Raw genomic sequence first — 26,382 nt, forward strand, 5'->3', positions numbered from 1 at the left:
CAGAGTACATCAACACACAATGATGAAAGCCTGCACAATATCCTGGGAATGGTCCCATAATCACAAACACTTTTACCCAAAAGCACATCCATATACTTGTATGTACACTTTTTCGCATCTGCTGGGAGGGTTCTAAACACAGGCTTTTTTATCTTCATCTAGTGTGTCACACAATAAATGAGACTTATTGTGTGTCAATGAAAAATCTGGCTGCAAACACCCCCTACTGCAAATCTGCTGCGTTTTGTTCCAGCATGTTTTTAATCTACACAGAGTTAAGGCTGGGTGGGGTTCACACTATGGGACAGTAACAAAAAACTGCCAGTGCAGACAATTCAACCACTTTGTAAAAAAAAAAACGTAGCTCTCACAGTTCACTTCGTCCATCCGCTGTTCCAAATAGGCCAAAAGAAAGCATTAGCTGCGATAGAATAATTTCCAGATGACGTTTAATTCAGGTCTGTTCACGCTAAATTCAGAAATCTGTTCCCAGTGCAAGTCCAGTCATTTTAAATGTGATTTTTGCTTTATCCAGTTTATTTTTAACCATAATTTTGCTTATGATGATTGGCTGAGAGCAAAGAAAGAACACAAAGCTGCACAAAACTCGTCTGGCCCATGGGGAATAGCAATAAGGTATGCATCTATATCTATACATATCTATGTATGTATAGAAATTTACAGATATAGAAAAGATGCAAATACCTGAGGCCTATGTACAAGTTGAACAGAAAGCTGGCTGTAGATGGTGCAAGAGAGTGATATGTTTCCATTATTCACAGGAAGTACCATGATTAGAAAATGTTTTGATATAAAAAGAATATAGGTTTCAATAAAAAGAAATAATAATATAGCCTAAATAGCCCAAAATGTCCAATAAGTTTGTTAGTAATAGAGCATGCAGAAAACACAGCGTACTAAGAGTATAAAGGCTGAGCAGAGTGAGTGTAAATGACAGTATTTACAATGGGAGTGTCGCAGTGAGGCAGGGTGACCACATGACTCAGGTTTATTTGTCTTGCCAATTTTGCTGCTGAGCAGTTTGAAGTGCCAGGTGCTACTACAGTGCATAAGGTGCACATTTGGTAGTGTGCCCAAAATGTGTGTGCCTTAAGCACTACGTGAGCTGGCCAGGTGCAGATATAGCAGGCCTGAAACATGAGCCTTTTTCTCATGACTGCATTATTGATGATGAGACAATTTACAAATCATTAAATTGTAATTAACAAATTGCATATAATGTGACAATGCTTTTTCAAGTGATCTCCATAGTGGTCCGAACAAGAAAGAGTGAGGTTAAAAAAGTTAAATATAAAGAGGCCATGTTGAACTTAAATATTTGGCCACAATAATTCCAATACAATGTAATTAGTAGAAATACGTTTCTGATAGCATGCAACATTTTATGTATTAGCCTGTTGTATAAGATCACACCACATAGATTCATATTTATGGCTCAGTATTCTTCCTTTTTTTTTTTTTTTTTGCTCACAAAAGCACAACCTCTCACTGACATTACCACCTCATCTAATGGGCAGGATCACTAGAGCCCAGGATTGCTTTCATGTAATTGTTTGTGTCCTAGGGTGTGTTACCCATCAAATGTCTTATCCAGTAGTTGCCCAATGCCTGTGACACAAGGATCCAGTTGCAGGTCAAACAGGGTCTTAAAACTGAGGGTGTGACCGACAAACAAGCACGCAAACCCGAAAGACCAGCAGAAAACAACAAGCAACAATTAGCAAGTTTCGGTTACTCCAGATCATGTAGCATCCAGTACATTTATGGATCAATAACCATTGAAATACCATTTGGTTTGCAAGACACAAAGCAAATTAACTGTATCTTCCACCAGGTGACACCTCTTATGGGCTTCTTTACTTCTTGGTGTTTGTTATCTTGTTCTTCTCTACCAGTCCTAATCTAGGTGGATTAGGCTGCATGAATACTCTTGCTGAGCCATATGTCACCAGCCTGCTCCCATGATACTATTTTGGGCTCCCTTTCAACCCTAAGGGTCCTTTGGTGTGGATCCCATTCACAAAACTAAATTATTTAGCCAAGAGCCATGCTTAATCTTCCAGTTCCTAATCCTTGGCTGACTGCAAGTGAGCAGAATAAACTGCAGCATTCAGATGAAGTGAACCTCTCTGGGAATTACAGAAATTAAAAAGAGACAGAGAGCCGATAAAGTAGATTAGAAGGCAGATGAGGTGTGAGGGTGTATTAATATGGGCTAAAGTAATGCAAAGCTTCAGCAAAACAATGTGTTTATTGTCATGCCAAGTCAGCTCCATAGCACTGTGAGTTAAAAAATGAGAATGTTAAAAAAAAAAAGAAAAAAAAAAAGATATAGTGTTATTGACAGATTTTCATGCAACCATTATAGGTAGAGTTTGACATTGTGGATGAATTATAAGATTTCTTGCCAACAGCTTGATGAGAAGTTTAATACCACTGTCATGTCTGTTCAGTTAATATGAGGCTACAGCTAGCAGCCAGTTAGCTTAGCGTGAACACTGGAAACAGAGAAACCGCTAGCTTGGCCTTGCTAACAAAATCCACCTACCAGCAACTCTAAAGCTCGCTTGTTGTTACACAAAAACAAAAATGAAACTGCCTAGATAGAGATAGCATTGTTAGCTTTATAGGTACTGGTTGGTGGATTTTTGTTGCCGTGCTTGCCGTTTCCACCCTGTTTCCAGTCGCTACGCTAAAATGAGCTAACTGGCTAATAGGGTGGTGTCAATCGTTTCATCCAACTCTAAGCAAGAAAGCTAAGGAGCACATTTACCAAAATCTACAACTATTCCTGCAGATGTTTTACCACAAACCAATGTACAGGCCTAGTAAGTAGTGTAGAGGAGTTGAAGAAAAGACCCAGATAAAGATTGAAGTGGGGACAGGACAGTATTTAAACTTGGCTGCAGTGACACTTTGGTTACATGTGTCAGTGTGCTGCTGCAGGTAAATCATATTTTGCAGTAAAGTTTTCACAGGGATATGGCATGCATATGATAGTGTACGTTCACATGCTATCATACTATCATAATGAGGTAAATGTGCTATATAGTGGGATGCACATGCTGTACGTATGATCATAGTGGTAATGAGTAGTACAAAGCAATGATTCTACTGTCATGTACATGTATTTATTTTTATGATATTCAAGGAATGGGGTTTCTTCAGAGCTGGGTTTGTAGTGTTTGAACTTTTACTGATATTGTCAAAGCTGAATTAACTTGAAAATTTTTTAGTGGCTTACCGACATATTTTGGCATTAATGCTGTGTTTTGTGTAGTGTTGAATTAAGCATGTAGTGTGATTTCTTTTCTTTATGAATGAATGGATTGTCCCCTATGAGGTGGCCTCCTCTGTCTTCTTCTCCACTTCTTCCTCCACAGCTGCAGGCAGCTTCTCCACTGCTTCTACCACCTTTTCTGTTTCCTCCTTCTTCTCCTCTTCTTTCACGACCACTCCCGCTGCAGCTGCTGCCTCCGCCACTGCTGCTGCTTGCTTCTCAGCTTCCTTTATCGCCTCAGGGTCTGCCTCCACCTCTGACTTGACTTCTACCATTGTTTCTACCTTTCCGTCTGCATTTTCTTCTACTACCTTTACAACAGTAACTACTTCTACCTTTGACTCTTCATTTGCTTCTGGCTTTGCTTCCACCTTTGGCTCTGCATTTGCTTCTGGCTTCTCTTCCTCTTTTTCTGGGGTGCTTTGTGCCACTTGTCCGGACGCAGCATTTTGGGCTGGCTCCTCTTTGGCGAGGCTGCGCTGATCGCTGAGCGAGACTGCCAGGTAGCCGACCAGCTTCAGGTACTCCTCAAAACCGACCTTGCCATCCTGGTTGGCATCCAGTCCCTGGCCCATGTTGTTGACCGCCTCCTTGCTGTCTGTGTCCTGGAGAGTAGGCACACACAACCATGAAACAATCAAGCATGATGATTAGTAACATTACCTGGACTCCCACTGGTGAAATCACCACACTCAATAAGTAAATGACCCTCTATCAGTGGCTCTATCTCCATTATAATGCTGATGAATGTCACTCTATCATATCAGATCACCTTCCCCCATTCACCTTCTGTATATTACACCCCCATTTGGTCACAATGCTCATGTTAAAAACCTAAACAGGTTAAAACTAGTCAGTGCTAATGCAAAATGTGCTTTTCTGTGAGGTGGTTACATAATATAAGCGTTGGTAATATTTCAGAGAGGTTCAATAAAGATTTCCTAACCGCAAGGATGTTGGAGAGCTGGTTCTTGACAAGGCTCTGGAATTGACTCTTTCCTAGACTCTCCTTTCCTTTGGTTGACTTCAGGAAGACCTTCACCATGGTCTGAATAGCAGCCTCCATGACTCCTCTCTCTGGGAAAAGGAAGAGGTCAAGACAGTGGTGTCAGATAGTTAGACAGATAGACAGAGTCACAAACTGCAGGCTGAGTGATTAAACATGTTGCTGCTGTAGTGTGCAGTGTGAGACAGGAAGTTCCAAGACGGTCTGATTCAAAACACATTCAAGTGATAGGCACGTCCAGTGGAAAATGAAACAGAGGATGTCCTCGTGTCTCTGCGAGGCCTTTCGTTTCAGGTATTGAGTCTAAAGCCACAATAAGGGAGGGACGGTGACGTGAGATAAGTGGAGAGGGTGAGAGGGAGTCTGATTGAGAGACAAGCTGCGATGCACAATGGAAGTTCTGATCTTTGATAGGTCATCTGATCTACTGAAGCTACCACGGGGACTGGGCTTCAGATTACCTAAGGGATTACCTAGTCCCTGTCTGCTCCGCTCCCTCTCTCTCTCTTTCTTTTTTGTCTTTCTTTCTCTCTCACCAGCTGTACTGGCCTCTCTCTTTCAGTGCCACTCTCTCTTCCTATGCCTGCCACTATCTCATCCTCGTTTTCACTTTGCTGGCTCTTTCTTCTTATCGAGCCTTCATGCTGTTGTACACAAATCCACGCTAAACTATTTGACAATGAGGCTTGATAAGGCGTTTATGGCTTTTTGTTAGCAGCCACTTCCTGCACAATAATTTAAGTCTACCAAGACATTACAGGGCTTACATAGAGACAGTCATAAATTTAGATGTCGACAGATGTTCAGGTTATCTACAGACATTTCTCAAATATAAAACATGCCAATGGGTGACACAGCTTTGCAGGAATTCCATTCATTGCTGTCTGTGGAGATCACTTAGACAGGAATTTACAGGCCAACTCTGAGCTAGTTTGCCCCAAAGCAGTGAGAGGATATGTTCAAGGCGACCGTACTCGTCTGTCAGCTTCAGTATTCAAATGCTGCAGAGCAAACAACAATTTGTGCTGGTGAGAAAACACACTGCAGACTCCTCATCTCCACGGCAGGAGCATCTTGCTCATGGCTGTTAGTAGACGACAAATTCATGGCTCAATTATTGAAGTGTGTGTCACCCTCCAGCTAAGCAATTTTTCCACAGCACCGGTCACTTCAAGCATATGTGGCCAATTAGTGGCATGTGCCTGTTAGTCTCATTAGACCATGAGTGACAGAGAGCTCTGACGCCGTAGCAAAGGGCCATTAAAGGCTAAAATTTCACTCGAACCCTTTCAGATTTTGCTCATTTACGTGGTCTGTGTAATTTTGCTGTGACCCATTTGACCACCACATATGTACAATACAACCACAAGTTTGCATGTAGCGGAGGAAGCGTATCTTTTTTTTAATCGTCATCACAGCTGTCACTGAACAATTATGTTATAAGCATGGATTCATAAAACAGATATATTTGCCACATCTTTTTAAAAACTTTCATCGCCTTATTTAATGTCTTGGTCAGCTGCTGTGATATCAGAGACACAGCCTGTGTTTTGTAGGAACTTTAGGGGACTTCTTCCTGCACCGGTTGGTGACACACCCTCCAGCAGCCTGAGTACACAAGGGCCTCAACGGCTCTCAGTGCGTCCTGTCCAAAAATACCCAGCAAAGGCATTTCTTCTATTCCTGGATTGACATTTCTGTCCATTCACACATTCATTATTTACCTAGTGACCTTTCTTAAGGTGGTATTGCCCGCTTGGACAGAGTCCCAACACGTGCCCTAATTTCGACAAATGCATTGCATCACCCCTCCCACGTCAGAGCCTCATCTTGTCCCACGCAAGAGACATACTGATCCCCCGCTATTTGTCTTAAAAGGCCAAAAAACAACAACTGTGCAAATAATTAAATATACAGGCCTACAACCTGAGGTTTCCCGTTTCCCTCCACAGCCCAAAGGAGATTGAGTGTTGCGTTTCCAAACGGGCGAATGTGATACGGTATGTGCGCAGAGTAATGACAATACTCTCGTGTGGCATAAAATATTAACAGAGGAACAAGTTAGGTTGTGGCTGTAAATTGCGGTGAGCAGACGTACAGCGTCTTTCATCTAATTCCTCAGCTTGGTTTGAAAATACAGACAATTGATCGCTGATCGTTGCGCAACATAACAGCAGCTTTGCCAGGACTCATCATCATTACACCCATACGCAATTTTAAATACGAAATACCAGAGTTAAAATAAGTTGTAATAAACTACACATCTCCATCAAAATCCACCCAGCAAGCCAAGCTGTCATTCTAGTGGGGCCTCTGTGTGAAAAACATATTGTGCGCAAAATGTTGATTTTGCGCAAAATTGCGCTTTTACGCGCGACCCGGATGCCAACTGGATACACAATACATAAGCTTAATACTCTGCCACCTCAAGTCACTTCAATTTTTCATAGGCTGTTTGCAACTGATCGGCAACTTGACAACTGATCTACATCAAAATATCAAATATCTTTGCGAGAGAGTCAGAGAGAGCATATGGTAATCAAACGCCGCCAATAAAACCCAAAAAGTAATAAAAGCAGAATAACCACTAACTATTATCATCTTTTCTAAAAGTGCAACGTGAGCTTAAAAACTTTCTGAGGGCTGGAGTCATTGAAACTCGTCCTGTGCTCAGACCGCGGCCAAGTTTCATGGGATGGCTCTTTCAAGAGTCTATCGAAACGTGGCAAAAACGATGAACAAATACAATGCTTACACGCAGGAGAAACTTCAAAGAATCCAGAAAGACGCATTCAACTCACCGTATACCGTCTGTGGGACAAGAGAAGTGTATAAATGTGCACAAATTTGAGTTTCTGCCCTCTTCTCCGCCTTTCTACGCCGCTTTGAGCCCAGAGAACTTGCCAAACTAGTAGGACAGCAGAATCTCTTCCGTGATTTAGGTTTTTTTTTTCTTTCCTTAAAACTTTTCCCCCTGACAAGTCAAAGGGCGTGTACCTGGGAGAGTGAGAGGGAGAAGTGGGAATGTGGAAGAGCGCGGCTCTAACTGTCAGGAAAAGGGAGTGAAAGTGTATCAAAACACTTAAAGTTGGTTTTTATTGGAATTATCTTTGGCTCACGGGCCAGCTGTTTCCCGTCATGTGTGATTTGCGCAGTTTCACGCCAACTAGCCAGGCTTGTGGCTTGGAGCGGCTTCATCTGCAGGGACGAGGAGACAGGGCGTGTGGGATTACTTCATCCGCACAAAGCTTTGTCGCTTTCAAAACTATTTTACTTACTAAACGTAGACACTTTGGAACGGAAAGCAAAGCTATCATGTATAATCTGGCAGTCATTTCTAGAGAGGATGTGGAAATACCAGACGTGTTAAAGGGACATAAATTCAAAATGCACCAAAATATGTTACAGAGTGAACAAAATCATACTTTTCACCACAAAGCCATTTAAAACCAGTGGTAAAAGAAGTATTTACATCATTTACTTAAATAAAAATGCTAATACCACATACTCATAAATAATAGTCCAGTACTCAAAACCAGGTGTAGTTTTCGGGGTAGCGGGGGTGGCCCCAGGGGACACTTCCCCCTCAGTATGTAGAACATATGCATTTGTATCCCATAGTAAAGCATGAAAGTTGCAGAAGACTTTTATTTCAACAAATATAAAAATATTTACACTATAAACTGAAAAAAAAAACCCCAACGACCACAAATTGCCGCATAAAAAAATCACCACAATTGTTGAAACTAAGTGTTTGATGCTATTCATTTTCTGGTGGAGGATCCCTAAACCCTCTGTTGCCCTTTTTAAATCTTACTCTTAAGTGAAAGTATCTAAGTAGAAGTACTCAATGTTCCCTGTAACTATTATATATAATGTTTTTGGATTAATGTCACTGCTGCATTAATGTGTATGTTGCATTTTATTGCTGTCAATGTGCTCATTTTGAGTTCTTTATATACTGTTGAGTCAGTGCTGGACCATAGGCAAAGGTGAACAGCCACTCTTATTAGTATATTTTATATCTATCACATTTGTTATAGACAAAAAAAGAAGTTATAGGAAATCAAATAGGGTGAAAAACTCAGCTTACAACCAATAAACAATAAAAGAATATGGTATGTGCACATTTCATTTTTCCTTCTTCCTCTTCTTTTACTTTTTGTTTTATTATGTACTGCCTTTCCATTTCCTCTTACTATATTGCTCTCCACATATACTCCACTCCACCATTTTCCTTATATTCAATTATTTTTGAATGTGAAAAAGACAGAAAAAAAAGAGGGAGCACCAGTGGAGGTTTGCCCAGGGCACCGAACGTGCCAGCACTGACCCAACAGTACATAAGGAAGTTAAAATTAGCCCAACCTTAAACATCTACAACAGTAGAATACACTGTAAATATGAATGCAGCAGTAATACTAATCCAAAAACATCATATATAACAGTAAAACATGGACACTGCACAACTTTTACTTTTACTTTTGATACTTTTGGCAGCTGCCTATGTCACAGGGACATCTGGGTTGGGTAATTCAATCTACAGCAATGCATCATATTGTATAAGATCATCACATGTGTGTAGTGTATTGTGTGTAGTGTAATGTTTTGGTTTTTTTTTTTAAAAAGTTAACATTTCATTTTGTCAGAAAAACAGCCCTTTGTGTGCATTTTCCTGCTGATCCAATAGGGTTTTTAAAGAGTTTATATAGCTGAAGAAGTAGGAGAATTGTCTCAATGGTATAATATTTCCCTCTGAGGTGTAGTGGAGGAGCAAAAAGCTGCATAAAATGTAGATACTGTATCAGTACCTCAAGTTTCTACTTAAGTACAGTGCTTGGGTAAATGTACTTGAATGCATTCCACCACTGGTTAAAACTCACATTCGGCTGTATTTGAGGGTCAAGCTTTTCCCCACTGCCACATTTGAGAGTAAAATAATCTTGAAAATACTACAAGATAGCCGGCGTGGGTGGCAGAAGTGGCGCAAGAGGTAAAGCAGTCCTGCCAGATTCTTGAAAGGGCTTTCAAATATCCCCCCCGCCCCCCACATAGTAAATCTCACTTCTCTCTGAGGATAAGCGACACACAAGCCTCCACACTCAGGTTATATGGGAAAGCTCTTGACTGCCCACTAAGGAGACTTCCCTACACTGACAACATACACTCATCCTACGCTAGATGGGCGCCCTGCTCTTTTTGTCCCTCGCTTTAATGCTGCTGACTCATTTGCCCGTCGTCACTCCTCCCACACTGGCACCTTGGCATGTTTAATTCCGATACAAAGGTCACATTTTCTTATCTGTTGACAGATCCGTGTTTTCTGTTTTTTAACATCAGTTAGTGGAACCTTTTTTCTTTCACAAGATTAAAACAGGCCTATAGGCTATAAAACAGCTGGGGAGCAAGCCAGCACACATAACTCTGTCTAGACATCAGAATGAACACAAAGTGACCGTATAACACCGAGAATTAACAGATAAACAAGGATAATGCAATTAAACGACAAAGCTCCAAATGTCCCAAAAATAACAGGGTATGTTTGGTCCACATATCCCCATTACACAGTCCACTGAGGCCCCAGTGACAGACAGTGAAGACTACGCTTTATGCTTGGACAGGCAGCTTTGTGCAGGCATTATGAGGCTCTATGGAACAAGATATGGTCCGGATGGTGTATTTGTGGCAGCAGTAACGCATATAGGATTACAGGCTCCTAAATCAAGGCTGTAATACACTCCCGCTCAAATGTGGGTGCCTGGACGTCATATAATGTGGTGAATGAATGACAGGAGACAGAGTGTTGGTGGCTGAGGGTTCAGGACAATGAAGCCTTTAATTCAAAGTTCCCTGCGTTCAACAAATGGTTAACTAAAGAGTTACACATGTGGCACTGGTGGAGTGATAAAAGAATTCGAATGCCTTTGAGTTTACAGTCGGACAACTTCAATTGAGCCGATTGCACAATCTGCTCAAAACCACATATTGACAGAAGACGGCGAGTTGTACTGACTAAAAGCCCCCCTGTTTGCTTGCCAGTTTTCCAATCAGCTGCCAGAACTCGGAGAAAGTCAGCTCCCCATCGTTGTTTTCATCCAGCGAGCCCATGAGCTCCTCGATGGCCCCGGGGTCGCTGGCGTTCTGTAGGTGATCACAGAGAGGGGACCCTGATTAGTGTGAGCTGCAAACATCAAGTGTGCCTACTCTGCAAGACTGTCCTGCCATCTAATGGCTGAGTGTAGTAATAAATATAACTGAAGCACAAATTCATTTACTGCCACACAATGTTCTCTGATGATAAAATCCTGCATATTTTAACTGTGTTTGTGTTTGATTATATGGTATGTATATCAGTGGACAACATAGGGAAATGGAACTCAAACACAATCACTTACAAATTCAAAAATAAAATGCGTTCAGTCAATATGTGCTGTAAAGGTGTGCAATTCATATATCTTTGTGTCTGACTTATTTGTAAAACATGATTATTTCCTGTCTATGATCATAGATATGTAATCCAACATTAAATTTACAAATTTTGAATTAACTGGTGACAAATTTGATCATCAGCTAAAGGGGTAGTTCAACTATCAAAATCAAAAATACATGTTTCCTCTCATCTGTAGAGCTACAGTATTTATCAGTCTTGGCATGAGCTGCATAGTGTTGAAGATATCGCCTGTAGAGATGTCTGCCTTATCTCCAATATAATGGAATTAGATGTCACTAGATGACAAAAAAAAGTACATTTGAAAAACTCCAGAAATCTCTTCAAGAAATCATGACCCAGTCACTCAAGATAATCCAAAGACCTTGTTGTGAGCAGTTTCATGTTGGAACTATTTTCTTTCTATTGAACTACATTCGCCAACCGTATCACCCTCCAGAAGGAAGCATGCATCTACTCATGGACGTGAGGCTTGTTTCGTTACAGCATAAATTGTAAACAATAATGGCGTCCTCCTTGGCTGACCTGTAACATTAGCTAACTCAGTGTGTGCTAACAGATGGCGGATGTAGTTCGGTAGAGAGAAAATAGTTCCTACATGAAACTGCTCACAACAAGGTCTGTGGATTATCTTGAGTAACCAGGTCATAATTTCTATGAAGAGACATTGCTGTTGAGTTTGTCAAATGCACTTTTTTGGAGCTTGGAGCACCACAATCTGAGTTCCATTATACTGGAGAGAAGGCAGACATCTCTACGGCCGGTAACTCCAACACTGAGCAACTCACACCAAAACAATCTGTACTGATAAACAGCACTACAGGTAAGAGTAAATATATGTATTTTTGGTTTTGAAGTGAACTGTCCCTTTAATCAATTAAGTGATTTGTCAATTAAAACTATTAAACATATGATCGGCTATGGCGTTTGCTTGCTTTCCTCCATTTTATACCACTGTAAATTAATTTCTTTCCCAGACAAATGATGTCATTTTAAGACAGCTGGAAATCATAAAGTGTCAATTTAAAGATTTTTTTTTTACCCTTGATACACATTTCCATACATTAATCAAGTAATGGGTAAAGGTAATTAGTAGATTGACAAAGAAAATTAGCATCAGCTGCAGCCCTAGTATATTGATTTAAATGTTGCAGCATGATACCTCATAATAACATGCAGCATACAAATACAACTGTGGTACTGGAATAAAAGTATATAATTATAATAATATATGAAATATACACGTACATTGTATTTTCCTATGCAGATATACAAGTTGATGATTTTTTCATTTTGGCTACCCAGTGGATCACGCTCCACTTAAAACTAAGGATGGAGATAGCAGTGGAGTTGTATCTAAAAACAATACACCCACAGTAATATGACTGAATGAATGCATATCTACAGTGGCATCTCAAGAGGCTGAAGACATGTTGCATCATGAACTACAGTCTTTTTGACATCAAGCTGTCAGTGCCCAGGATACAAAGTCAGATAGAAACAAGATAGAAATCAGCAGGGCTCAGGAGCTGAGTTATTATATAGTTTTGTATTTTTCATTAGTTTTTATTTTTATTCAGTTTAGTTTAAATTTGTTTCCAGTGCAGTTTTGCTGATTTTAGTTTAGTTTTTATTAATTTCAGTGTTCTTTTTTAAAATTATAATATGAGGCAGGGGCAAGATTTAAGAAGTTCAGAAAAGGTATAACAATACAAACACAGAACTTTGTGTTTTGTAGTCATGTAGATATCCCAGTCTAAATAAACACCTGCACCGATGCCTCATTGTGCTTGTTGTGTTGACCAATTTCCCCAAATTGACAAAAACTAAAGACATTTCCTGTATATTTTATTTTAATTTAGTTAGTTTTGTTTTTATGTTTATTTCAGTTAATTTTTTTTGTACACCTTGTTTTGGTTTTTAATTAACTTTTAGTTAACTATAATAACTTTGCACAGAGCATCTTAGATTTACCTTGACATAGTTGGGCAGCTGAGATGACACCAGGTTGTGGAATTCGTCTTTGCTCAGGGTGCTGGAGGATCCATCTTTCCCAGCGTACGTCTTGAACTGGGTGACAAGGGTGCAGATGGCAGATTCCATGATGCTTCGTGCTGAGACCTGGAAAGTAAATGACAATAGCCTCAACACACAGTTTCCACTCAAGATATTAGCCAAATTGTGCAGAAAAGCAGAAGCTGTGGTCTCACCGTTTGTGTCTAGATGCTGCGCGGCGTGTTTAACAGCTGGTAGCAAGAACCTTGTCCTTCCACTCTGACCATTACCTCTCCCAATATATACGCTTCATCTCTGTTCACTGATGCACACATCAGCGGAAAACACTTAACCTGCCCTCTTCTGCCCCCATCCAGCAGGCTGACCTTATCTCTGCCTGATTTCCACTAAAAAAACTGCACACATACACAACTACATAAACACACACACACGCACAAAACTGAAGAAAAAAAAACTGCCACTGCGTCCTACAAAGGGCAAATTTGTACTGAGGATAGCACAAAACCCCTTCAGTCTGGATCTCTGTCAGGCCGTTCTAATCAAGCGACTGAATCATGCATGTCTAAGCAGTAATTAGTTTATACAAAACATGACTCAAATAATGCGGCATTCAGGGCAACACGCACTCACACACACACTGTCTCATGTGTAAGTCTTTCCGATTACAGGAGTAAATGTGTGTAAAAAAAGAAAGAAATGGTAACTTTTATTTTAAAGCATTTTAGGGACCATGGTGATGGATGGCGTAGTGAACAGGCCTACTGGGTACTGCAAAAACAGGCACACCAACCAAAAACAGACACAGAACTGCCACAAAGCGACCAAAAAAAGACACAAAATAACCACAAAGAGACACAAAATGACCACAGAGAGGTGTGAAACCACCACAAAGTCTGTGTGTCTTGCTCCTGTGTAGAACAGGTAGTGGGGCCTTTTGCATATCTGAGCCCAGGGACTCACTGTCTCATAATCCGCCCATGAAAAAGAGGATGACGGTATCAGGGATTGCTTAAGTTTTTTTTTTTGTTTTAGCATTGTAACTTTCTCAAGATCGTCTATTAGCTTATAATGTGCTGCAGTTACCTTCTTTGAGAACCATGTTCCACCCTAAAAAAGAAATCCCAGAGAGATAAATACCAGCCCATGCAGAAATACTTGCATGGTGACTTATTTGTAGAATTCAAAGAATGACAAGCGCTCTCGCTGCAGTTTCATAGTGACTGATTGTTCTCAATCGTTGCTTACATTCTCGTTCCACATATCAGGTCAGCCGCTGACTGGCTGGTTCATGTATCATGTACAGGCTCAAAGAGAGTTCGTGCCAGTGAGCGTGTAAGCTCCTGCTCCTGAGTGTTTAATTTAGATGTAAATATTTTAGTTTGGCATCATAGCTGTGATAATAGATGCCTCTCATGCCAACACTTCCATTTCCCATCAGAGTGTGAGTCAGACACTGCGAGTCACACATGTCTGGGTACCTCTGTAAATTTTTCAGTACTAAAACAGCTCCATTCTGAAGCAGGGGATTTATCCTGTCTCCTTATGAATCAGCTGAAGCGTTTCAATAAAGACAAACTTTATATATTTCATGATGAGAAATTTATTGAACTGAACAGTGACTTCCTAAAAGAGAACATGACTGATGATGAAATTAAAAATGACCAAACATTTTCAATACAGTTGTCCAGGGATCAGTAACATGCATATCAGAGCCAGTTCCTACATTAGCAGTAAGCACAGAGCCCTACTGCTGTCCCACAAAGACACAACTACTTCTCAAATATTGATTAAACGTTCATAAACGTGTTTCATTAAAGGATTCACTTGATGACATTAGGCTTTCTTCCGATCCCTTTGGTCTAAAAACTTTCAAAATAAAAAGTTCCTCTGTGCAAACAGCATAGAACGTGAACAAAAAATCCGTTCAACACTTCATGTGTAAACCCTATGACATTCATTCTCTGCCCGATAAACAGCAGTAAGCAGTGTAAACTTCTCTTCTCAATCTCGTCGAAGCAAATGAAATCAAAGACCTCTCGTCCAATCTAAGATATTCAGAATAATAAAGGCACGTAAGCAGTAGCTGGCAAACTAAATCTCTGAAAACCAAAGTAACGGAAAACGTCACCATTTCCACATTCAATGTGTATGGCCTTGGACAAAGTCTCGTTTAAAAAAAAAAAAAGGAAAAGAGTTGCAGTGTACTGACAGAATAAATAAACAAGAAACACTCCAAAGCTTCTATCAACCGTTGAAAAATGAGAACCAACAATCACAATCTGTCGACTTTAACTTCACATCCACTTATAGAGGGAAAACGTAATGATCGAATCAGACTAGAGTCAAACACTTAAACAAAAATCCATTGTCTCAAAAGACTAGCAAACAGTGGAGAGCTGTTCTGCAATACTTCCTTTGCTTTGAGTCTTTTTCAACATTTTGCCCCGCTCCTTAAAATTAAAACTGAAAAAGAAAATGCAGCAGCATCCTCATTAGACCATTCACTATATCACTTGTGTGCATGTTAACATCAACTTGCTAACAAAATAAGAGAAAACTGGAAATAATATATGTACTAGTTTGTCTCCCAATCTAGTTTGCGGCACATTAACTGTTTTGACTGCTCTGGGATACCCAGTATATGTAGATCATGTGTTGGAGGTCCCCATGGCTACATAACAAAAAGAGAACTAATGGTCTAAAAAACATAAAAGAGAAAGAAGAAACTTTGCTGCAAACATGAATGTTTGAGAAAAGTGCTAAAGTGGTTTTAGCAGTCATAAATGTAGCTATGGCTATCTCTTTGTCCTATTGCTTTTTTTTTTTTTTCTTCTTTTTTTTTGAGCAGCACTGACATTTCACAAACCGGTTCCTGGTTGCTCAGCACATCTGCCGTCAACTGACAGTTTCATCGGAGGATGAAAAGTCCTTCAAATCTAGAAACCAAACGCTCAGGGCTCTCAAACAGTGCTCCATGTGTGTGTGTGCCCAAATCTGCTGAAGAGCTGCTGACACAAAACTGGTCTGACCTGATCTGATTCTTATCACTGAAAGAACCGGGATCTCATCCTCTGGGATTAGACAGCTACACCTGACTTGAGGCAAATGGTATCTGCAAAAAAAATTCTCAGCATTTGTTTTAACCTGTTTGCAGCAGTAGTAGGTTATTTTCACACAGTCAGAGGACAGAGAAGTATTTCACTGACTGACAACTTATATAATACTGTATGAATTTTAAGGAATATATTTAATCATTGCAATGATGCCCAACAGAATTATTTTTGCAAATACCATCTCCTTAAAGGAATACTTTAGCCATAAAATACATTTATCAATTGATTACACTCTCCCTGTTACACTGAATTTGCCTCTATGGTGAATGAAAAACATTTTTGATGATCCTGTTTTACAACAGCAAAACTATATTAAAACATTTATTTACAAACTCTCACACAACTCATGCAGTATAATCCAAGTCTCATATATATCCGGTCATATGCTCAGTGCTTCTCAAACACATGCATTTTAGCCAAAACCTAACCATTTAAGACACTTCTGCATAGGAGCAGCGAGCCTGGGCAAGTGCGTGTGTTTGATCTCTGCTCATGCATTCCACTGAGTTGTTAAGGCGCGCGACTCATCTGTGCGTGAGACTGTTTATGCAGACATGTTTTAAATATTACTGTTTTAGTGAAACTGCATGTGTTTGGAAAGTAGTGAGGATATATGACTGCATGAATTGTGTGAGGGTTTGTAAACAGATGTTTTGATATGATTTTGCTGTTGTAACATGCAGACCACAATGACTTAAATTGTTTGCTGTTTTTGGATTCTTTGTTTACCTTAGAGGCGTGCCAGAAAAAGAAAGTTTTCTTCAGGAATTCATTGTAACACCGGGTAAGTAATGGATGCACAAATGGTAATTTTGTGGGTGAAGTATTCCTTTAACTGCCATTTTTTTTTGCGTGTGATCTGAATATTTTCAGTTTGAATTCATATGATAAACTGCAACATGCACTACGTATTGAGAAAACACTATATAGCAGAGGAAAATCCACACAACACATTACTGAAGGACTTCTCATTAGGAGGCATGACCTGACAGAGGTAGGTAACAACAACTAAGTCCAAAATGACAAGTACAAGTCTAGCTTATAATTAAAGACTCAGAGGGACACATTTATGAGAGGCACGACCACTCTGTACCAGAAGCTACTACAATTACAGCTCTGAGGAGAATGTAGGCAAGAAATGTCCTATAAAACCACCACTTGTGCTGTTTCTTAGCGTTGTTTTTTTACTCAGTTCCCCCTCTCTGTCTATTTAAACTGTGGCCGCAAACTTCCACAGGGCTTCTCGTTCAAACTCCTCCATCTCCTCCTCCAGGGAGTCGTCGTCCTTCTGCCCGCCGTCATCTAAAACGTCTACCATGTCCTCCAGAATGTCTGCCACGTCCTCAGCAAAGTCACTGAAAAGAACCCTGTCGTGGATAAACACGCCATCCTCAAAGAACTCTGCAGTCAGCTTCCTGATCTTGTCTTTGCTCTCAGGTGAAGATCCTTCAAGCTTGCTCAGGTAGCCCTCCAGCAGTTCCTCAAACTCGGGCAGCTCCACTGGATAGAGGCCCTCCTTGCTGGCGCAGCCCTCCACAGAGCTGCAGCCCAGCTGGGGGCGGACATTGCGTCTGAGCTTCTGCTCCTGGTCTCCCCAGAAGTCGTTGTGCTTGTGTTGGTGAGGCTGACGGGGCTGCTGGTGCTGATGCTGGTGCTGATGCTGGTGCTGATGGTGGCTGTGGGAGCTTTTACCAGGCCGGCTGTGCCATGGTTTCTCCTTCCTCCTCTCCTCTCTGTCCATTTTGCGCTCGTCCTTCTTCCTCTCCCACTCGTCCTGGTGTTTCCTCCATGCCTCTTTGTGAGAGTTTTGCTTCTGAGGCTTCCACTCTTTCTCCTTTCTCTCCTCTTTGTCTCTCCATCCTCCATCTTTGCTGTGCTTCCAATCTTTCTCGCCCCTCCACTCTTTCTTTTCGTCTTTCTTCCAGTGGTCCCGCTCACTGTTTTTGCCCTTGTTCCCTTTCCATTTGGACTCCTGTGGCTTCTTCTTGCCCCACCTCTCTACTTGTTCAGAAAGCTTCTTCTGGATCGCCTCTAAATTATCCCTCACTCGCTTCCTGTCGCCTCCATCTTTTTTCATCCCTTGCAACCTCTTCTTGCTCTCCTCCAGAAGAACTTTCTGTCTATGGAGTTCTTCCTTCAGCCGGCCTCCCTCATTTTTGTCCGTCCTACTCTCAGGTCCAGCTGCTTTCTGGTCTGTCTGACCATCTTTGTCACTGGGGGGAGGGGCTGAGCTTGAGGCAGCTGGGGGCATTTCTTGATCAGCTGTGAAGGATTGTGTGAAGATATCAAAGTTATGATTGGTTTGATGGTTAACTATATCAGAAAGGTCAAAAGATATGCACTATGCAGAATCAATTTTCATATCATAGTACCCGATGTTTGCCATATCATACCTGTGAGCTGGCTGAGCTCGGTCACTCTGGACCTCAGACTCTCCAGCTCTTTCTTCAGCTCAGGCAGGGATGACAGCTCCTCCTTCAGCTTTGCATTTTCTTTTTCCATATCTGCTTTACCCGTCTCATCACCGCTTGCTGCTACTGCTTTCAGCGCTAAGTCAAGTTCTTCTTTCTGAGACTGAGAAATAAGAAAAATAGCAACATTCACAATGCAGACAAGTGCCATAGTCCAAGCTAGGTTATAAAATAATCAAAAATATTTAATTAAAACGTGCTGTCTGTATATTGCAATGCATTAAAACATCACAGAAGGATGAAACATTATCATTAGCATCAATATAACTGGCGTACTGACCCGTAGTTGAGCCTCTAGCTGAGCGATTTGCTGGTTTTCCTGTGTCAGTTTATCCAATAGCTCTTTCATATCCTGTGGATCACTGCTAAGCCAGTCCTGGAGTGAAAAACATTGGCAAATGAATAAAACACAGATTTTTTAAATAATCCTATCTTTAGCATGTGTCTTTTAAGTTTTAAGACTAAAGTTTTCTTTTAACACTACTGTACAGACACAGACTGGAGTAAGAAATGACAGGAACAGACCTGGCTTTGTTCTCCATCACTCAGTTCAGAGCCGTCAAAGTCACCTGTCAAATAAGAAAGCGACATGTCTTTCAAACAAGTCTTGCAACAGGCGTTTTTATTGACATACAGCTGCCAAAGTGCCTTACAGCTGCATAAGCTCCTTTTGTTGTTAAGCGCATTCTACGAGCTCAGGCACTACCTGTGCACAGAAGCTATTTATTTAGGCAGAATGTTTTAAATTCCTAATTTACCTAACCAAGCAATTTGCCAGCCATATTAAAAGGGACAGTTCACCCCAGAATCAAAAATACACATTCTTCTTCCTTCACTCCTTACAGTTGGCAGATGTAGTTCGGTACAAAGAAAAAAGTTCCTACGTGAAACTGCTCACAGCAAGGTCTGTGGATTATGTTGAGTAACCAGGTCGTGATTTATGCAAAGAGGCTGTTCAGTTTTTCAGAGGAAAAATATGTAAAATTAATTTTGGGGTGAACTGTCCCTTTAACTTTCCACTCAACTTGAGTGCCCTGAACATCCAATGAGTCCTTCCAAACAGTAACAAAAAGTGTTATTGTACAATTCATTCAGAGTGTGCATTATTTGCCATTTTCTGCTGCCACTGCATGAAGTGTCAGGCCAGATAAGTGCTCAGGCAAGCTATTGAGCGTTAGCCAGTTAGCACAGAAGCTTACACTGCTGTCTTATCTTTGGTATTGGACGTACCATTATTCAGGTCAGAGAGGAAACCTGTTGACACAGTGCAGCTTAGTCAACAAGATCTTAAGACAGACATTTATGTACTGTTGACAGCTAGTAAAAAAATGTGCTTGTCTAATCTGCAAATATTGCCATTGTCAAAATAGCAAGTGTGTAATGATGTCATTTTTTGACAATATTTACAATACACCTGTAAAATGTTAGACCTCTGATGTAACAGTAAATGTGACTCAAAGTAGTGCCTCTTATTGTACTGAATTGTGAAAAGCAGAAGCAAGCGAGCAGGTTTAGTCATGTGTTAGAGGAACTCACCTGAGAGGAAGAGGGAACCTAAGAAGAGCAGGATCAGAGAACCCACAATGCATTTGTTCATGGAGAACCATGGCTTTTCCTCCTCCTTCTTCTCGGCCAGCTTGAACTCCACTTCCTCTTCCTCATCTTCCTCATCTGATGTTCTTGGTCTTGGTGCCTCAAAGGGGGGGACATTCCTCCTCCTCAGTCCGTCATCAAAACCGCTTGTGTCGCCCAAATCAAAACTGCTGGATGGTTCTATGGGAGGGAGACATGATAAGGGGGAGAACATCCTGAACATGAAAAAGCAACAACAACACAGCAGAGTGCCGTCACATTTTATAATGTATTCTTGAGAAAGATTATGACTCTGAGCCTAAACTTAAACCACATGTATTCAAATGTGGCCCAGAATCGCTCCAACAAATCATCTTGACATCTTTGGCTACATAAGTGTCAGAACCAAAATGATAATTATCTACTGGCAGCCTTCCCCAGAATCTAAGCAACTACACAAACTGCAAAACACAACAGTGTGTAAACAGTATGTGGAAAAAAAAGGGTGACAAAAAAGTCAGTGTTGCCGGTGGAAACGGATGACATTTTCTGACTAAATTACAACAACAGTCATTTCATGCATGGGGTTTTCTTCATTTTCTCAGCAGGGTGTACGCCTCCCTGTCATACTGATATATCACTCTCCAGATGCTAGTGTGACACAGATAAGAAACATGTTAACCAATTCTTCTGCAAGAGGACTCTCATTTCCCGCTCCTATTGACTGGCTCTGATTAAAGAGACGCCTAAACCACTTACTTTGCTCAAGGCTGTGTTACCAGCGGGGCCTAAGACCCTCTAGGGGCCCACATAAGCCTCAGCTTCACTGTGTGGTAGTTGGTTCATGGTAGTATGATCAATTGTAATTTTGTTGGGGATAGGCACTACTAAAGCACAATATAAGCTGGAATAATAACAAAACAGGTCCTGCTTTATTACCTGATATCAAGGCCCTGGAAATGTGAAATCTCAAAACAGTGTGCACCATATCTTTGAGACAGTGTGAAGCAGGATTTGAGGTATGTTTAATCAAGTTACCAAACAGAATATCTGCTGCCATCTATCAGTCCAGCTGAGAAAAACTGTATACAATGCACAGAGACTGAGAGGAATGTGGGATCAGTGGGAGCCAAGCAACTTATTTTTGCTCTGGGGGCCGCACAGCAGATGGACTCTGCTCTCCATTTCTGAAAGCTAGCTGGAAGATTAGGTGTTCAGAAGTGATGGATTATTTGTTTCACTTTATTTGTCTACTTTGTTGCAGAGCACAATCTCCCAGCTGCTGGTGGCCAAACTGCCATAATGAACATGGCTGTCTCTAGAGGCAGCTAACAGAACATTTTTGTCTTGTTAAAGTGATGTCTGTATAAATTTAGGAGGGACCAGTGTGATTGCATTGTTATCTATTAGACTGCATTCACACCAGATCTAGAGTTGCAGCAATTAGCTGCAAGGTTGTGTGGAAGTGTCACTTATAAATGGCCAATTTGTGGGGGAGTGGAGGGTGGAGAGAAAACTCCCCATCTCAACAACTGAGTATTTGTCTTCGGTAATTTTGTTTATGTTGGCTTAAAAGGTCTGTCTGTGTCCTTTTGCTCATCATTACTGTAGTGTCTTTACTGCCACCAAAGAAAGACATGGCTGCACACGCAACCAAAGTGAGTACTCTCCTTTAAAGGATAGTACACACTATCCTTTAAAGGATATTTTTTTTACTCCCCATAATATTCAACAATAAAGACAGAATGTATAACTGTGGGCGTCTTTCTGGTCTGATTGCCGGTTATGTGATTGGCCCCTGCAGCATAACATTGTGTTGTGTTTCTCCAAAAGTTGAATCTGTCCCCACGCAGCCCCATCGCTGCACCCTCGACATCCTACCCACACTCAAATGAATGTAAGGAGTGGCCTTTTTGCTGTAACACCAGATTTGGTGTGAATGCAGGTTAAGAGCAATAGTTTCTGTCTCTCACAGTTTCATTTGTATTTTTGAAGGTATACAATTTTTCAAGAAAGAAAAATAGCCTAACAATAGTTCCTAGTTTGGAGACCACTGTACTAGAGAATACTCATTGACTACATCTTAACTATTTTCTTCAAAATAAAGATCACTCAGTTTCACAGCCTGACTTATCGTGCATATATCATCATAAATATCCCTGTAGACTGATCTCATACCTTTGTCTTCTTCTCTCTCATCCTGGAACACTGTCTCAGATGGCTCTGTCTCCTCCTTTACCACAGCTGCCTCCTCTGCTTCCTCCTCCTCCTCTGCCTCTACTGAACCAATAGTCTCTGGCGCAGGACTATCACTAATGGGGCTTTCTGCTGCCAGGCCCTCTACGACTTGGCTTGGGGGCTCTGTGCTCTTTGAGACAAAGCTGATATCAGCTTCAACATGAGAGGGAGGATCAGTGGCTGTAATGGTCTCTGTGGGGACAGTGACCTCAGGTTCAGCAGTGAAGACAGGAGTCTCCCCAATATCAGCAGGTGTGTCAAGCACTGGCTCTGTAGAGACAGGGATCTCAGTCAGGGGTGGAGCGGAGCAGGACTCCTCTGGCTCAACTGTCAGGAGATCAGCAGCAGGAATATCGAGTGGAGCCCCCAAATCAATGTTGGTGACAAAGGGCGTGGCTTCGAGGTGCTCATTGTCACTGGGGGAGCTGGTTACAATGTCATGGATGATTGGAGGCTGACTCTCCATGTCAAGGTCTGGAGGATCAAGAAGGGTGGGTGGGAGAGGACTCATCCGGACTGGACTAGACGGGATGGGACCCAAACTGGACTCTGGAGAGGTCTCTTGACAAACCTGGAAGAACATAAAGTCAGGAAGGGAAACAAAACTATCTGTTATACTTTGACATCATCTTTTTTGACCTTCATTGCAATTAAGTGTTATTTTGTTTCCTAGAGGATCCATGTTCCCTCAGTCTGTATTGTCTGCAGTACTTCTCTTTCATGCAATGACTTCCTATGCTGCCCAAAGTGACGTTTTCCAGAGAACAGGTCTCAACTTCTCAAATTATACTGGGCGTAGGCACTGGCATCAAAAGACTGAGGCAGTTTTCCAGTTACCTTACTGAAAACACAAGATCAAATGTGGCTCACAGTCTACTGAGGATACTTTCGGTGTATCTCTACAATTTCCATGACACATTTCGCCCTGTAAACATGGGTGCATAATATTAACTGTAGAAGGAGTTTGATGACTACGTTAGCATTACAGGGCTTAATGCTCAATTTTTGATTGTTATCCCCAGATCCGATCTTTCTGTCCAACTTTTCAGAGACCATATGTGACATCCGTGTGAATGGATTTCTGCCCTCACATGCAAGCAATAACGTCACACACATGTGCGTTGGCAAGACAGGCATTAGTGGAAAACATGAATGACATAGCAGAGCATGCTTCATCTCCAAAATCTGCTGTGGAGTTTGGATGACAGCTCTTCACATGTTGATGATGAGAGTGAAAAAACAAAGCAACGCAAAGGCCATAGCATTAGCTCAGCTATTGTTGGTAGCTCTGTGGAGAGAGCAGTGGGTGCGGAAGAGGAGTCAGAGGAGATGGGGCCTCGATGACGAGGGTTTCACAGAGGAACAATTCCTGCAAAACTTTAGGATGTCCATTTTCGTTTTCTTCTTCTGTGGTTTTAGTGGACTGCTCCGACACTGTATGGTGAGTTATCTGCGCCTGTGCAGTACAGTCCAAACCATGGATGTATGGGAAAAACACAGATGTATTCCGATGTGATCATTCTCACAGCAATTGCATAGCAAATGATCGGACATGTATCGGATTTAGGACCACAGAAATCTGATTACTGTGTCCACACTACTCTGAAAAAAATCAGATCTGTTTCACATAAGAGCAAAAAAGGTGGATTTTGCCATTGTTTTATTGAATCTGTTTAAATAATTTATGCCTTGAATGTATCATTGCATAGGTTATTGTGTACCAACCTGATGGCCTTCTTCAGACAGAACAGTTTCTACTGGAATGTCACTCGCAGCAGCTCCTGAAACAACATTCACACAACATTAAAACTAAAATATGAAACCAAAGAATTGGTATAAAGGTAGCCTTTTCGGCCTAAATGTCAATTTATGTCACAACCCTAGCCAGTAGCCACAGATCTTGACTTACCTGTCACATCCTCAGAGAGACTCGGGACATCCCCCAGGCTCTCAGTGCCGTCATCTACTGGCCCGACATTCTCAACAGCTGCCTCCTGTGGAGTCAGAAGACCCAGGGAGGTGAAGCTTTCTACAAGCATTTACATGAATATGTTGGTAACATTTGCCCTTGACATTTACACACACCCGTTACAGGCATGCATGCACATGCACAGAAGCCTGGGCTTGAAAACAAACCCATATGTCTTGTTTATCTTCTGTCACTGTAATTGATTCGTGGGAATTTTTTTTTCACTTTTAACAATGAAGTAGATGCTGAGTTGGATTTCTCGATTAACAGTTTCTGAAAGACTTTACAACAGCAGCTAAAAATTACAGTTCCACTTACATTTAGGATTTGTTATCGTCAAATGTGATTGTTATACATGTTAATAAATGATTCTCCATTGCTAAACTTTGTAACAGACACTCAGTTGTCATATTAAGCATGCTCTTGTATAAATGGAGTGAACAAATATTACCTCTCTGAATAATGCAATAAAATGCAACACCACACACTACAGACACTTTAACCTTCATAACCTTAAGTTTTATTTGTATGAAATTAGTTTCAGGTGGGTGTACCTGATAAACTGAGAAAGGATCTTCTGCCTATTGCAATATAAATAGTTTGTCCTTTATAGCCTGTCAGACAGCTATGAACAAATACTTGCACACAGAAATGAAATTGCCCCAACTGTATCGCCATGGGAAGCTCAGGGGTGCAAGTACAGACCTGCCATACTTCAAATGAACTTGTATTCATGAGCAAGGGAAATGACAATCCTCCAAATTATATCCAGGCACCCAGAGTTTCAAGTTTCAGTTTCCTGAGCTGGTTCTCTGACATACCTCAGGGGAGAGGAGGGTCCAGCTGTTGGTGGAGGACCCACTGCTGCCTGTGCTGTTGCTGTTGTCAGACATCGCCCTCTGCAGGCTCTATGTGGCACAGCACGGTGCAGACTCAGCTTTATGATTTTCTGCAGACGACGACAGAAACAACGTGTCTTCATTGAACACGTCTGATGCATACACTCCATGCCTTGTGGGAGTTAACAGGATTATCTCGATGTAGTAATCTGACTGCAACATGGTCATTAGTGTTGGTATAGGTAGGCTAACTACCTAAATCATAAGTAGACACAGATCTGAGCATGAAAATACACACAAAATGTCACGTCTCATTTTCTGCAATATTTTGATGGTGATTATGTAAATAAGAGTCTAAGAGGGCACAATTATGCAACACCGTTACCGTTGGGAGCCTAATTCACCGCACACACGGGATAAAGACCAGATTGTCGTTGATACAAGTTATGTAACGGTGTGTTGGCATCCATAATGTACTGCTGCGCAGCTTAAAAAAGGTTCAATCACAAGACACAGGAATCTCCTCATTGTATTCATCACCAGTGCTATTTCCAGCCAGCCATTCATTCATATCCAACCATCCAGTCAATCTGTGTGGCAGTTAAATTACCAAAAATGGTCAAACCCCAGACACGAGCGGCTCATTGATGCAGGCACGAGCAAACAGCGGTTAATACTCACATGTCGAGAACACTATGTGCGCTAAGCTTCAGGCTTGCACGAATAAAACACACATTTAAGGGGCTGTAATTGTTGTAGCAACCAAATTCAGGGTTCACTCCTAATGGTAAACAAAGGATGGTAGGCTGAATATTCCCACTCCCACTCTTCCGCGTTCTCACTCAGGCCCCGCTGCTCGCGAGCGCTCTTCAAACACCTGCTCGACTCCATTAAATTAAAAACAAAGAAGACGTTTTATTTACCCAACTTGTTTACACCTCAGTCGCTCGCTGTTTTTCTCTTCAAACGTTTTGTTTTTTAGTATGAACAACGCTCCTCTCTTCCCGTGAACTTGGGAACTTTGGGAATTCCAAGCTGCGTCACGTAAACCAAGGCGCCTCTCGTCCAATGGGATTTCAGGAGAGGCTGCGGAGCTCCCGCCCCCGAACCAAGGCTGGACCAATCAGATAGAAGTGTCGTGTCAGGAAAACGACGCACAGCCGAGCGTGATTGACGTCCGCAGGTGAAAGTAGCAGGTGATAGACGCTAGTTCTTAATAATACAACTTCATGTGTGAACCTATCCCTCAAGATGCATGCGTGTTCATATATATACACAGAAGGGAGAGGCTACCAGGACCAGCCGCACACTGACACGTCTGCAGAGCTATATTTGATCTGCGGGACTTACCACAGTGGACAGCCCCTCGACTCCGGTTGCTCCACTGTGAACATCGGTTTCATCATCTG

General features: G+C 41.5%; 3 protein-coding genes across 6 annotated transcripts; all 3 read right to left on the reverse strand.

The window, feature by feature from the left end:
- Positions 1-1,462: 1,462 nt before the first annotated feature.
- On the reverse strand, positions 1,463-7,242 carry s100u (S100 calcium binding protein U). Its single transcript, XM_033636706.2, has 3 exons — positions 7,109-7,242; positions 4,248-4,378; positions 1,463-3,906 (listed from the first exon to the last, which is right to left on the reverse strand). The coding sequence occupies exons 2-3, from the start codon at positions 4,365-4,367 to the stop codon at positions 3,358-3,360; spliced, it is 669 nt and encodes a 222-aa protein (XP_033492597.1). The 5' UTR covers positions 4,368-4,378; positions 7,109-7,242; the 3' UTR covers positions 1,463-3,357.
- A 2,866-nt stretch (positions 7,243-10,108) lies between these two features.
- On the reverse strand, positions 10,109-13,190 carry s100a11 (S100 calcium binding protein A11). Its single transcript, XM_033636716.2, has 3 exons — positions 12,966-13,190; positions 12,730-12,876; positions 10,109-10,448 (listed from the first exon to the last, which is right to left on the reverse strand). Exons 2-3 carry the CDS (start codon positions 12,856-12,858, stop codon positions 10,320-10,322), a joined length of 258 nt encoding a protein of 85 aa, XP_033492607.1. The 5' UTR covers positions 12,859-12,876; positions 12,966-13,190; the 3' UTR covers positions 10,109-10,319.
- A 1,157-nt stretch (positions 13,191-14,347) lies between these two features.
- On the reverse strand, positions 14,348-26,190 carry pbxip1a (pre-B-cell leukemia homeobox interacting protein 1a). Of its 4 annotated transcripts, none has more exons than XM_033636675.2 (11): positions 25,902-26,190; positions 24,956-25,083; positions 24,075-24,159; positions 23,891-23,946; positions 22,106-22,736; positions 19,892-20,128; positions 19,586-19,609; positions 18,881-18,924; positions 18,636-18,731; positions 18,278-18,458; positions 14,348-18,146 (listed from the first exon to the last, which is right to left on the reverse strand). In XM_033636675.2, exons 2-11 carry the CDS (start codon positions 25,025-25,027, stop codon positions 17,095-17,097), a joined length of 2,478 nt encoding a protein of 825 aa, XP_033492566.1. In that variant the 5' UTR covers positions 25,028-25,083; positions 25,902-26,190; the 3' UTR covers positions 14,348-17,094. The 4 variants fall into 4 exon arrangements, with proteins under 4 accessions (XP_033492566.1, XP_033492564.1, XP_033492565.1 ...); XM_033636673.2 differs by having other exon boundaries at positions 25,897-26,189; XM_033636674.2 differs by lacking the exon at positions 25,902-26,190 and adding an exon at positions 25,655-25,841.
- Positions 26,191-26,382: the final 192 nt, after the last annotated feature.

The sequence above is a fragment of the Epinephelus lanceolatus genome, chromosome 16 (genome assembly GCF_041903045.1).
Source record: "Epinephelus lanceolatus isolate andai-2023 chromosome 16, ASM4190304v1, whole genome shotgun sequence".
Lineage (NCBI taxonomy): Eukaryota > Metazoa > Chordata > Actinopteri > Perciformes > Serranidae > Epinephelus > Epinephelus lanceolatus.

Excerpts from the sequence above, each read along its gene's own strand:
- s100u (XM_033636706.2), bottom strand. The coding sequence starts at position 4,367 with ATGGAGGCTGCTATTCAGACCATGGTGAAGGTCTTCCTGAAGTCAACC. Across the intron at positions 3,907-4,247 it reads AGCTCTCCAACATCCTTGCG|GACACAGACAGCAAGGAGGC; the intron begins GTTAGGAAATCT and ends CCTACTCTCCAG.
- s100a11 (XM_033636716.2), bottom strand. The coding sequence starts at position 12,858 with ATGGAATCTGCCATCTGCACCCTTGTCACCCAGTTCAAGACGTACGCT. Across the intron at positions 10,449-12,729 it reads AGCTGCCCAACTATGTCAAG|AACGCCAGCGACCCCGGGGC; the intron begins GTAAATCTAAGA and ends GATCACCTACAG.
- pbxip1a (XM_033636675.2), bottom strand. The coding sequence starts at position 25,027 with ATGTCTGACAACAGCAACAGCACAGGCAGCAGTGGGTCCTCCACCAAC. Across the intron at positions 18,925-19,585 it reads CCTCTCTGACCTGAATAATG|GTGACTTTGACGGCTCTGAA; the intron begins GTACGTCCAATA and ends CTTATTTGACAG. Across the intron at positions 18,147-18,277 it reads CGAGCTCAGCCAGCTCACAG|CTGATCAAGAAATGCCCCCA; the intron begins GTATGATATGGC and ends AATCCTTCACAG.